Consider the following 14,536-nt stretch of genomic DNA (forward strand, 5'->3'; position numbering starts at 1 on the left):
CAATTTATCTCATTACCTTTACTTGTCTTACTGCACTGGCTAAGGCACCCAAGAATACTATGGAATAGAAGTTGTAGAGGATATCCTTGTGTGATCCCTGAAAAGAATTCTTCTAGCATTTTACCCTTGTATATGATGATTACTAGAGATAACTTTTAACAAGTCAACAAATTTCTAGTTTGATATATTTTTTTAACCAAATATGGTGTGGTGGTTTTAAATGTAATCTACTCCAGTTAAAGACTATGACAGTCTATATTATTATCACTATTCAAACTCATGAATAACGAACAGTAACAAATAATGTTTTACTTTAGCACCCAGGAAGCTCAAAACCAAACGATCTGAATATAACAACTCTGCACAGCATAGCCTGCTCATCTATATGACATTGACGCTATTCCTTCCCCCAAATACCGCCTATTCTAACTTACATTATCCTAAATATTTTTCTCTTGTTTTTCTATTTTACTGAGTGGATTTCATATCAATTGCCATATATTTTTAATGAAATAAGATAAAGTATAAATAAAAAATTTTAAAAATGTGGCTATCTTTGGATTTAAAGTGAAAAATGTGATACAACCAGGATAGTATATCACATGGAGATCTAACACTATGACTAACAAACCTATTGGGTGATGTGAATTAAGAATTTGGCCGGGCGCGGCGGCTCACGCCTGTAATCCCAGCACTTTGGGAGGCCGAGGCGGGCGGATCACAAGGTCAGGAGATCGAGACCATCCTGGCTAACACGGTGAAACCCCGTCTCTACTAAAAATACAAAAAAATTAGCCGGGCGCGATGGCGGGTGCCTGTAGTCCCAGCTACTCAGGAGGCTGAGGCAGGAGAATGGCGGGATCCCGGGAGGCGGAGCTTGCAGTAAGCGGAGATCGCGCCATTGCACTCCAGCCTGGGGGACAGAGCGAGACTCCGTCTCAAAAAAAAAAAAAAGAATTTGGTTCAGAGGAAATCAAGTATTTAAACTGAGGTCTGCTTATACACATGTTTAAGCTTATTTGTCATGAGTAGTCATGAGTAAATACATGTTAATTTCATACAATTAAAAAGAAACCCACAAACCATTGGCATTTTGATTAATACATGATTAATAAGTCTGAACATACAATCTTAGATCATTATAAATTCTTTTTGAAACGTAGGCTGGATGCAGTGGCTCACACCTGTAATCCTAACAAATTGGGAGGCCATGGAAGGTAAAAAGCTTGAACTCAGAAGTACAAGACTACCCTAGGCAACATAGTGGGACCCCATTTTTACAAAAAATTACAAATATTAGCCAGGCATGGTGGTGGGCACCTATAGTCCCAGCTACTTGGGAGGCTGAGATGGAAGGATCACTTGAGATCACAAAGTAGTGGCTGCAGTGAGCCAAGATCACTCCAGCCTGGGCAACAGAGCAAAACCCTTTCTAAAAAACAAACAAACAAAACAACAACAACAACATTGATCTTATAATTGAGTGATAAAACTAAAAAGTCATCACCTCTCCTAACAAAAATGTAAACAGGACCCATAATTTATGATTTGATTGTCTTTCCTTTGACTGGGCTTTAACATATATGTTTCTGTAATTTAAATAAAAATCTATTTACTTTCTCCATTTTAGCAAATGGTTTCTTTACCCAAATAGGTTGCACCATAGTCCCCATATGGTTTTCTACTGTTCCACAACCACTATTTCACAAAGATTGACAAAACTTTAATAAAAGTTAAATTTATAGACAAGATAACTTGGGAAATATGCAGTAAAAAAGAATCGAGTCCACAAATTATGAATATTTTACCAATATGTCAAACACCAATTTCAGCAAATCCAATCTACCTAACTCATATGTTTAATGTGGCAAATTTTCTTTTATTTTTTATTTTTTTGAGACGGAGTCTCGCTCTGTCGCCCAGGCTGGAGTGCAGTGGCGCGATCTCGGCTCACTACAAGCTCCGTCTCCCGGGTTCACGCCCTTCTCCTGCCCCAGCCTCCAGAGTAGTTGAGACGGACAACAGGCGCCCGCCACCACGCCCGGCTAATTTTTTTTGTATTTTAGTAGAGACGGGGTTTCACTGTGTTAGCCAGGATGGTCTCGATCTCCTGACCTCGTGATTCGCCCGTCTTGGCCTCCCAAAGTGCTGGGATTACAGGTGTGAGCCACCGCGCCCGGCCTTAATGTGGCAAATTTTCTAACAAAATTTAAGGGGCGTATGAATGATATATTTATGCCCTTGACAAAGATGACATGTTTGATTTTGTTGTGACTAAGAAAGAAGAATATGATTTCTGGTGGTGATTACATCACTCTGGCTCATCAAAGCTCACAGAATGTGTAAGGTTCTGCCACATCCAAAGATGTTAGGCAAATGTAATAGAAGGTGCACCAGGCTGACACACGTTTTCATCATACAAATCTTCTGGCAGTTCCTCTTCATCTCCATCAGGAAAATATGTAGGGAATGGTAGATTTTTACCAAGATCCTTATATGCAGGCAGTTTAGAATCTCTGACCTGAGAGAAGGCAAAAATCGTAGTAAGTGATACGAATTAAGTTCTTTAAAGGTAGCCTTTTCAGCGATTATTCATAATCAAAGAAATACCCGCTACTACATTTTCTAATGTGAGTAACATGACTGTTACGTATATAGAGTAAAAAGAACTCAGTCAATGCTTTCCTTTAATTCTAAAAAATCTGACTAACCCAGTAACAGAAACTCAAGCTATAAGGATAAAATCATCAATTATTATTTATATCTTAACTTATAAGAATCTCTAGGACTGTCCCACAGGATAAAATCACACTCTAAAATTACGACTTGAATTTCATTTATATGGATTCATTTTCAAATATAATGACCTGACAAACTAGCATTTTTGTTAGTCTTAACTCTCAGAGCACATAATCAAAAATATCACTTCTTATTAAGGAAATTAGCTTACATTTTTCTTCCCCTACCAAAAGAGTCATTTCTCCAGCAAATAAAACAAATAAACAAGATTGTATTTCTGTGTCACATGGTCAAAAAAAAAAAGTCTTGCATTGATGGAAGATTTAAAGATAATTCTTCAGCATTTTCAAATTTGGGTGAGGGCCTTTAAGTTGAGATTATTTTAGATATCAAGTTGAAACTATTTTATATCATCCTTAATTTAGTACTGAATATTCCCAAGGCCTTAGTGCATTTTCTGCTTATAGGTGTGAGCAACAAGAACCAATCCTATCTTCATACACAATAAATGCAGCATGATGTATGTCAGAGCATACATTCTTACTGAGAAGTTAAAGACAGAATAATATTTAACAAAAACAGTAACAGACCTATGAATCTCTATAAGAGTTCTGTTAACTCTATACATTCTCAAAAATTCTAATTATATCTGTGAATTCATAGACTGAACAATTTTAATATAGGTACTGATGTGATCTAAAATGTTGAGTTTTATTTTTGGAAAATATTGGATTATTCAGAACTTCTGACTCATTCTACAGCCTTCATTCATAAGTAAATTTAAAAAAATTTACATGTAATTGTATACACAGAGTAAAATGAGGCATAATTACTTTAGCAATAAGAAATGAATAATTTGGTTGAAATAAGGTACACAGCTGCTAGGAACAGCCTGGTACAGAAAAACAGATCTACTTTAATCCCTCTTATTAAAATTGTTTCAAGAAATTATGAGTACATTACCCAGAAGAAAGTAAACTTGCTTAGTTTTGTCCCCCAATCCATTAATCTTGGGTTGAACTTTAAGAAGGGAAAAAAGTCATATTCTTACCAATTTAAATTTGCTCAGTATTTAGGATTGAAAATAAATCCCAAGCAAAAAATCCAATAAAACCAATTACAACAAAACTTTCTGTGCTAATTTGAGAAATAAAAATTGTCATCAATGACCCAAAGAGATACTTCTCAGCTGCTTTCACACTTTTATAGAACTATTACACCTGATACATATTTTAGATAATAGAAGCACTGTTTATAAAACCTAAGTATTATAATTCATGGATCTGAAACGTTAATGACATCTCATCTCAACCATTTTTGTCTCGGTGGTGCAAAAGTTGAGGGCCAAAGGTCTGCAGTCCATATGTATTTTTGTATTTTGTATTTAATCTTACCCCAGGTTTACTATTAATGTATTTTGTATTTAATCTTACCCCAGGTTTACTATTTCCCTGCCTGCACCAGGACTCCCTCAATTATCTACCTCATTCTTTTTATGTCTATCAGCAAACCAGTCTAAATCTTCTAAGAAAATATGGGGGAAGGGCAGACAAAAACCAGGCAAATCTGAAAATAAATTATATATAGGACATAGGAATGAACATGAATGAACAGTATTTTATAACATACATTTATACTTATTACGCTGTAAACAATAGTTCTCTAGCCTTCATTAATACATTTAGTGAATCTGAACAGCAAAACAAAAAGCTCAAGACAGTTAAACAGGTTGGTCATCTCTAAGACTATCTTTAAAAACTTTAGGATCTTAAAAAAAAAAGTTATTGGTAACCCTGTACTCTGAGGAAACAAAAGCTCCCAAGACGTGAGTGGATGTTAACAAAGTTGGCTGCCCACTAGGAAATGGCTCAAAACCCGTGGGCAAGGAAGGACTAATTTACCTGCTATGGAATCAATGGAAGAACGGAAATAATGGAGTGAAAGGACATAGCAAGTTTTATCATTTAAAACACAAACCTACAAAATGTTCCCCAAATTCATAATTTAATTAATGCCTGGGCAGATTCTTTAAGGTTACAAAAGAAAGTTATTTAAGCACCATATTTCAAAGATTTTTTTAAAGGATAAGTTCTTTTATTATATAAATACACTTGCTAAAAATATATTCACTAGTGTGTTAATAGTTCAAAGGGGACTGGACATTGTTCTGATGCCACAGTTTCTCAAAATGTATTTAGACTCCTCTTTCAGAACTCTTTGGTGTATCTTCTGAGTATCTTCAGTGATGGCAAACTATTATCAATTATGAGAGTGAATGGAGTTTTTGGAAGCAACCTTTTATTGAAGTAGGCGATAAATCTGAGTAATAAATGTTACTGGTTATCAACTATTAATTTATACAACTACATCAGAGTGTCATTGTATGTACTATGGTTTTTCAAGATAATTGACCATTCATCTCTGCTGGTGGCAGGGATATTGTAGAAGTACTTGAGAAGATGTTGTAGTAGTACTTGAGAAGTCACAGCAATCAATGGTAAGGTTCGGCTAGAAAACCAGGCTAGAATCATGTATGTAGAAAAATGGGCAGAAAAGGAGGATTTGACATTTAAAAATTAATCTGGTGACCAGTATACTTTTATTACAAAAAATAATCCTTCTCCTTTATTAGACTATGCTATTTATAACCTGTGATCTGAAATGTGGGGCCAGGGATATGAAGATATGTCTTCATATGAATTATGAAGACAAAATACTATGGGAAGTACAATGACAATCCTCTGGCTTCAACTGCCTGTCATTGTAAGTATGGCTGCCTTACTTGGGGACTAGAAATCTACTTAAACTTAAAAACCCACAAACTTAAGGAAAAAACAAAACTTATAAAAGTTCATCAAATGCATTTTTCTTTCCTTTTTTTTTTTTTTTTTTTTTTTAAAGAAGCTAGGTTCCACTCTGTTGCCCAGGCTAGAAAGCAGTGGTGTGATCATAGCTCACTGCAGCCTCCAATTCCTGAGGCTACGTTATCCTATCCTCCCACTTCAGCCTCCTGAGTAGCTGGAATTACAGATGCAAGCCACCAGGCCTGGCTTAAATGCATTTTTTTCTTTAAGAAAAACGAGAATAATCCAGTCAGTAAAGTGAAGTGTCCCAGAAAGGTAATTTTAAAAAGCAAAACTCTTATTCCTTGTAAGATTTCAAAAAATTATTCCTTATACTAGTAATGGAACCTAGAAATGAAAAAAATATATATAAGGAAACACTGAGTTTAAAAAGTCAGAGGTTTAAGTTTCACTATTTCTTTGCTGCTATCATTGGAAAATCAATGAATAATATACTCTGGAGAAGAGGTGATATCATGTCTAATACAAACTTATCTTCAGCATGGAAGATTCAAAACTCAGAGGTAAGAAAATTTGTATTATGTTGGAATAAACCCCATGCAGAATATTTATTTTGTATTTTATGGAAGTAAGTCTCTGAGAACTTAAAGAGTTTTTCTTAAAATGTATCTATCCGTACAAATTTTTTACTTTTTTTTTTTTTTTTTAAAGAAAAACATTTAAAGATGTAATCAGGGCATGTGTGCTAGTAATGATAAAAAAGCTCCTCCTCAAATGGCTACCTTTAACCACTTTTGATGATTCCAATTTTTACCTCATGTATTTCTGGTTTGTCAAAGTAACTCTTTTAAAAGTCAAAAAACATTTTTGGGGGGAGTGGGGGCAGGGTTTACTTATAATTGACACATAATTGTACATATATATGGGATACGGTGTGATGTCTCAATACATATATACATTGTATAACGATCAAATGAGGATAACTAGCAAATCTATTACTTTAAACATGTATCATTTCTTTGTGGTGATAACATTCAAAATCCTGTCTTCTAGCTATATTGAAATATACATTACTATTAGCTATAGTCAGTCACCTTACTATATAACAGAACACCGGAATGTATTCTTCTTAACTAACTGTGCTTGTAGACCACCTCCCCCAGCTCTCCTCCCCACTATTTTCCCCCAGCCTCTGGTAAAACCATTCTGCTCTCTACTTCTATGAAATCAACTTTTTCAGATTCCACATAAAAGTGAGATACAATATTTGTCTTTCTGTGCCTAGTTTATTATACTTAACATAATGTCCTCCAGGTTTATCCGCGTCACCACAAACAATAGCAATTTATTCTGTTTTATGGCTGAAGAATATTTTAGTGTGTGTATGTATTCTCTAGAATATTCTTCAGCCATACACACACACACACACACACACACACACACACACACACACACACACACACACACACACTTTATCCATTCATTTGTAGATGGGGCACTTTAAAAAAGCTAACATGTTCCTTTTGGAAGGACAAAGATATACTGCTATTTTGGCAATAGTTATCCAAATATCCTTCTCATACTCCTGAAGATCTTTCTGCTTACTGGCCTGATACGGTTTGGATTTTTGTCTCCGCCCAAATCTCATGTCAAATTGTAATCCCCAATGTTGGAAGAGGGGCCTGGTGGGAAGCAACTGGGATGATGGGGGCAGACTTCCCCCTTACTGTTCTCGTGACAGTGAGTTCTCACAAGATCTTGTTTAAAAATATGTAGCACCTCCCTCTTCCCTGTCTTCCTCCTGCTCCAGCCATGTAAGACATGTCTGTCTCTCCTTCCCCTTTTGCCATGATTGTAAGTTTCCTGAAGCCTCCCTAGCCATGCCTCCTGTACAGCCTATGGAACCACGAGCCAATTAAACCTCTTTTATTTATACATTACCCAATCTCAGGTATTTCTTTATGAGTCCATCCATTCTATTAGGATGGACTAATACACAGCTTTACCCTTTTTACAGGTTCTTGGTTTTACAGAAATAGAATACAGGTTATCTTGTGCATTTTTTTCACTCAGGTGCTACTAAAAAGCAGAAAGATTCAGTAAAGAACATGTGAAAAAACAGCCATTTATTTATAAGTCACATATATGAGTCAAAGGAGACTTTATGGCAAATATCCACACAAACAATAGAACATAAAGACAGTAACTTGTCAGCTTGCGAGTAAGAAACAAAAAAAAAGAAAAAAAAAGGAAAAAAAAAGAAGACACTTATACTTACCTTTACTAAGCAATTTTTATGTCCAGGTACAGAGCCATTTACATAGATTATGTTGTGCTTTGTGTTTATTCTCCACACCTAAAGCATGAAATAAAACCAAAAATTTTAGGATATACTTGTATTAAAACAAACAATGTTATTAAAAGCTAAGGATGGAAGTTGCTTGTAAAGTAAATAATCTTATCAGTGCTTCAGAATGTTGAATAAGAATTGAAAAACTTCAAGTCCTATGGATGACTTGTAATAGAAGACCACAGCAGATATATCTTATGGAAGTAGTAGAAAACTCTCATTTTAAATAGAGATCTCTGTGACTGAATGATCAAGACTATTTGGATATCTCAAAGGACTCTGTTGGCACCATTAACAATAACAAGTGGAAATTTAATTTAATTTAATTTTTAGTTAATACTACCTTGCTGTAACTACAGGCTGGAGAAGCTGCGACCTCACCGATTCTAATTTCTAAAGTAAGGAGACTGAGTAGATGGTCCTCAAAAGACCTTCATGTGGAGAAAAAGCTTAATAAATGGGAAAGAATGATTGGTCAAAAAATGGTACTGAGAAAATAAAATATTTGGAGAAGAAATCAAGTTTGACCCATGCCTCCTATCTAATAATGAATAAATATTAAATATTACAGAAATTGAAATCACACAATGGATGAAAATATAGCAAATAGATGGTCTCTGATGAGTACAATTGTAATAGAAGGGGTAAAAAAAATCTTAGGTTTAAGTATACAAAATTTGAAAACTTCTCCTGGTCAAAATTTATATATAAAACGTATCCAAAATAGAGACTGGGAGGATATGCACCAAAATGTTTCCAGTAATTGTCTTTGGGTACTGTTCTTATGAGTAGCTTATTTTCTTCTTTGTACTTTCTACACTTTAAAACATATATGCAAACAAATATAAACATTAGTTGCTTAACAGAAACATAGTTATACAGCATCCATTATAGCATAACTCAGTTTTACTTAGATACATTTCTCATTGGTAGAGACTGAATCCAACTTCTCTTAAATACACATAAATATTTTTTATAAAAATGGATGTATATCACAATCCTTTTGTAGTGCTATTGTTTCCTCCTATTTTGATTGTCTCCCACTCTCCTTCTCCTTACCTACATCCACTTCCACATACACACATCTGATATATAATCCAAGAACCTGGTATATACCCTTCCACTCTTCTGTGATTATATGATGGCACAGCAACATACATATGTAGAGAGCTTTTGTTCAATCTTTTACTCAATAAAGAGTATTAAAGTGAATGCTCTGAAACTTATTTTTTTCATGCAACAATATCTTGTAAAAATCTTCCAGGTCCAAGAGAGGACTACTAATTTTGTCTCTTTAATGACTGCACTTTTCATGGCTTGAAATATACACTACCATTACTACCACTATGACTACAACTAGAGTGTACACACACACACACAATTCATGTATCCTCTTTTCCTCAATAATTTTAAAGCCTATTAGAACAATGGTACATAGACACAGATTAAATACATATTCTGCTGCCTTTGCATTTAGACAACTTAGCTGTTCCTAAAAAGAACCACTTGTAAAACTTACTTTCAGTCCATACTCTGTCCTATATATGTTTCCCATTTTTCCAGGCATTTTAGTTCCAGGCCAGACTCTGCCAATATCCTAAATGAGAAAACTAAAGTTAACACTTTTAAGTACTATCAATTTTAAACAGAACTGATCAAACCACAATGCAAACTAAAAATATAAATTATTAAAATGTTTTATCTTTCCCCTATTCAGCTAGGTCCCAGTAAGGAACTAAATACGGATTCAGACATATTTACTCCTAGAGGATTTCCTTTCTAAATGAGACTAGACTGACAAAATAAATACAGACTAAGAAACAGATTTAGGAGAAAAACTCAGTAACAACTGACCTAATACTGGGTAAGAATTAAAAAAGGACAAGGGCATACAGACACACCGACACATCATTCAAAGAAAAAAATGGACTGCCAGGCCTGTTTTGAACTCATCTTCTGCATTAACTGACTTAATGGACTTCATCCATATAACTGGTGCTGGGATGGTCCTACTCCTCTTTGCATTAGATGTTACTTTCCTTGATCAAAATATTAAAGGACAGAGTTAGTTATCGGAATACTCAGTTTGTCTAGCCCTGGTTTTCTCTGATTTATATAAATCTAACAGCTTCACACAGTCTCTGATTTTGGCTCTGATAATGGATGATAGTTCTGTATCTAAAGAAGCAAATCTGAATTACGACTAAAATGGAACAGCTTCTTACAATACATGAATTCTCAGAATATAAACACTTTTCCATCAGCTGCTCTCACAATAACAGGTGAAACTTCATCATGGCATTAGATATGTTTAATATGTAACCAACATATTGGTTACTTATCAACATGGCATTAGATAAATACCTCATCATGGCATTAGATATGTTTAATATGTAACCAATAGGCTTAAAAGACAATTCTGAGTATTATAGACTAAGTATCACTCTTATTCATTCTACAAATATATTCCATTATACATGACTACAATGTTCCAGTAGACAGAACTAAGGCATATACACACACACACATCCCTCTATTTCTCTGTGTGTTACATTTTTCCTTGTGTGCATGCATGCATTCCCCTCCCCCACCAAGCAGTATATGCATACTTATAGTTTGAATTCAACACTATAGGGTTCATTTTAATTTTCCCATTTTCAAACTTTAATGCCCTTTTCCAATAGTGAGAAACCTAGCTCCATTATCAATATATTTACTTATCTGCTCAATCCTACAATTCACAGAAAATTATTTCAGAATTGCTAACTGATACTAATTCAAAAGACAAACTGAATTCAACATTTGCACAAAGTACCTTTTAAATTTAGACTCAGGGTATATACAGTCAAACTACAGATGCTCAGCTAACCTTGTGGAATATAACTAATTCTAGTCTGGCTCTGGGAAATGAGTGAGGGGCAAGGATCCATAAAAGTGTGACAAGTACTTGGAGCCCCCCGGTGTCAGACTAAAATTATGTGACTTCATATCAAGGATAGACTGAGGACTACATGTGCAGAAGTTGAATATTTAGCATAAAAAAGAGCTTCACTAGTTATACTCACACCAGTTGAAATAGCTCCAGGTCTCCTGTGGGTTTTCGTTTGACCATGCGTAGCAGGCTGGCCTTTAAATCCCCATCTTTTCACGACTCCTTGAAAACCTTTACCAATACTGAACAAAACAAACGTTAGAATTTACATAATGAAAAGAGCATAGACTATTCCCAATTGTACACTTTCCAGTACCAACTGTACACTTTATTGTTAGAGTTTTAACAAAGCTTCTTATCTAAATAACTAGAAAAGGCTATACAAGTAAAACTGCAAATAAACATTCTTTTATCTCTGTCCTGGTCTGCACCCCTTCCTGGAGTCTAATTCTATATAAAATGACTAATTCAAGATTGTGAGACACCAGCGAGTTAAGCACAGGGAATTTTATCTGAACAGGAGTTTTATCATCCTAATCCTGTGAAGATGACACAGTAAAAATGGAAAAGCTCTAGAAGTTTCAAAGTACTTAGAACAGATATGGCAAGCAGCCATTAAGATGGAACCCAAAGATCACCACCTCCTGGTACTCATGCTCTTGCTTAATTCCCTCCCCCTGAATTTGGGTGAACCCAGTCCCTTGCTTCTAATAAATAAAATATGGCAAAAGTGATGAGATGTCACTTCTGAGATTTGGTTACAAAGAGACTGTAGCTTCCATCTTGGTACTCTCTTGCTTGCCAGGCTCTGAAGGAAGCCAACTTCCACAGTTAGTGTAAACTGTCCTATGGAGAGACAAGCCACAAGGATGTCTCCAGCTATTAACGAAGGAGCTGAGGTCCACCAATGGCCTATTAGTGGGTATGAAGATAGAGTCTCCCCAGTTAGAACCCTGACATGACTACAGCCCTGGTTGATACTTGACTGCAGCCTTGGGAGAGACCCCAAGTCAGAGGCATCCAGCTAAGTTATAATGGGATTGCTGAGCACAGAAAACTGAGATAATAAATGTTTTTTACTTTAAGCTATTAAGTTTTAGGATAATGTGTTAGGCAGTAAAAGATACTAGTATAATAGAGGACTAAATAGAAAAAAATAATGCTCTAAATGCTGAACAAATTTTATTTTAGAAGATATCAGAAGGATCTTCATCTCAGGGTTGAGAAGAAACAAATGGAGAAATAAAATCAGAGAGTAATAATTTCTTACTATCTAAAATCTCCTTTTAAAATGAAATCACTCTATTTTCAAATTCTGTTAACTTAGAAGAACACCCCATGATCCAGGTAGAAAGCAAACAAAACTAAAACTCAAGCATTATTAAAGTTTGTTTCTGAAATGCTCAATATATTAGGTATAAAAGGTATGCAGCTTGAAACAACAAAGGCCATATGACAAACATACTGATGTTATGCTTTCAGCTATTCCCCTAAGATCAGGAACAAGAGAAGTATGCCCACTTTCACCACTTCCATTCAACACTGCTAGAAGTCTTAGAGCAATTAGGCAAGATAAAGAAATAAAAGGTATCCAAATTGTAAAGGAGAAAGTAAAGATGTCCCATTTGCAGATGGTATATATAGGAAATCCTAGACTCCACCAAAAAAGTGTTAGAATAAATTCAGTAAAGTTTCAGGATATAAAATTAATGTATAAAATTGGTAGTGTTTCTATATACTAATAGTGAACTATTTGAAAAAAAAAATCAAGAAAACAATTCCATTTCCAACAGCTACGAAAAAATAAATAACCAGGAATAAACTTAATAATGGAAGTGAAAGATTTCTACACTGAAAATGATAAAATAATGATGAAAGAAACTGCAGAGGATGTGGGTAAATGGAAAGATATCCCCTGTTCATGAACTGGAAGAATCGCTAAAATGGCCATACTATAGGAAGTGGTCTACAGATTTAATGCAACCTCTATCAAAATACCAATGACACTCTTCATGGAAATAGAAAAAATAATCCTAGAATTCATATGGAACCACAAAAGACACTGAATAGCCAAAGCAATCCTGAGTAAGAATAAAAAAGCTGGAGACATCACACTACTTGACTTCAAAACATACTACACAAAGCTATAGGAGCCCAAAGAGCATGCTACTGGCATAAAAACAGACACACAGAACAATGGAATAGAACAGACGACCCAGAAATAAATTCACACATCATGGTCAATTCATTTTTGACAAAGGTAGCAATACCACGCATTGGGGAAAGACAGTCTGTTCTATAAATGGTGCTGGAAAACTTGAATACCCATATGTAATGAGGTTAGACCCCTCTCTCTCACCATATGCAAAAATCAATTCAAAATGGGTTAAAGACGTAATGAAAAAAAAAGTATGAAACTACTAGAAGAAAAGATAGGGGAAATGCTTCACAATACTGGGCTGGGCAAGTATTTTTAAATGAGACCTCAAAGCACAGGCAGCAAAAGAAAAGACACATTACATCAAACTCAAAAGTTTTTTGCACAGCAAAAGAAACAAAGAGACAACCTACAGAATGGGAGAAAACATCTGCAAACTACATCTGACAAGAGATATCTAAAATACATACTAAAAGAACTGCAAAAACAAAACAAAACAAAAACAACTAAAATAACTGCAAAGGAACTCAACTAAAAAAACCCAAATAACCCAATTAAAAAATGAGCAAAATATCTTAATACATTTCTCAAAAGGAGACAAAGAAATGGCCAACAGGTATATGAAAAATGATCAAAACCACTAATTATCAGGGAAATGCAAATCAAAACCACAATGAGATACCATCTTATTCCAGTTAGAATGGCTACTGTCAAAAAGACAAAAGAAAACGAAGCATTGGTGAGAATGTGGACAAGAGAACACATACAGTTAGTGGGGATATAAATTAGTATAGTGACTATGGAAAACAGTACGGAAGCATCCCTCAAAACATTAAAAATACGAAGACCATATGATCGAGCAATCCCACTACGGGGTAGATATCCAAAGGACATGAAATCAGCATGTTGAAGAGATATCTTATATTTATTGAGCACTAATCACAAAAGCCAAGATACAGAATCAATCTAAGTGTCCAACAACAGACAAATGGATAAAGAAAATATGGTACATATACACAATGGAATATGATTCTGTCAAAAAAAATAAAATCTTGTCATTGGCAACAATGTTAATGAAACTGGAGGACATTATATTAAGTGAAATATACCAGACACAGAAAGACAAATAATATTGATCTCACTCACATGTGGACTCTAAAAAATGTTGCTATCATAGAAATACAGAGTGTAACAGTGATTACCCAGAGACTGGGGAGAGGATGAGGATGGGAATGAGGAGCATGGGGAAAGGTTGGTTAATAGGTACCAAGCTACAATTAGATAGAAGGATTAAGTTCTGGTGTTCTATGGTACACTAGGTATCTATGGTAAATTATTATATATTACAAAATAGCTAGGAAGGTTTTTAAATGTTCTCACCACAAAAAATGATAAATGCATGAAGTAACAGGTACCGTAACTACCCTAATTTGATCATTACACAATATACACACATATTAAAACATCAACTTGTACCCCATAAATACAACTGCAATGTGTCAATTAAAAATAAAATTTGTCTTTGAATATATCAGTACAAAGGACACAATGAA

General features: G+C 34.9%; 1 protein-coding gene across 2 annotated transcripts in view; it reads right to left on the reverse strand.

The window, feature by feature from the left end:
• Positions 1-294: 294 nt before the first annotated feature.
• LOC105490378 (mitochondrial ribosomal protein L3) overlaps positions 295-14,536 on the reverse strand; it is a 43,788-nt gene continuing 29,546 nt past the window's right edge. For both annotated transcript variants that reach the window (XM_071090917.1, XM_011755901.2), the window contains exons 7-10: positions 10,959-11,067; positions 9,413-9,490; positions 7,822-7,899; positions 295-2,521 (exon numbers count right to left, since the gene is read on the reverse strand). In XM_071090917.1, the coding sequence (XP_070947018.1) occupies positions 2,369-2,521; positions 7,822-7,899; positions 9,413-9,490; positions 10,959-11,067 (418 nt within the window). In that variant the 3' untranslated portion in view covers positions 295-2,368. The remainder of the gene's footprint in view (positions 2,522-7,821; positions 7,900-9,412; positions 9,491-10,958; positions 11,068-14,536) is intronic.

Source organism: Macaca nemestrina, chromosome 2, assembly GCF_043159975.1.
Source record: "Macaca nemestrina isolate mMacNem1 chromosome 2, mMacNem.hap1, whole genome shotgun sequence".
NCBI lineage: Eukaryota > Metazoa > Chordata > Mammalia > Primates > Cercopithecidae > Macaca > Macaca nemestrina.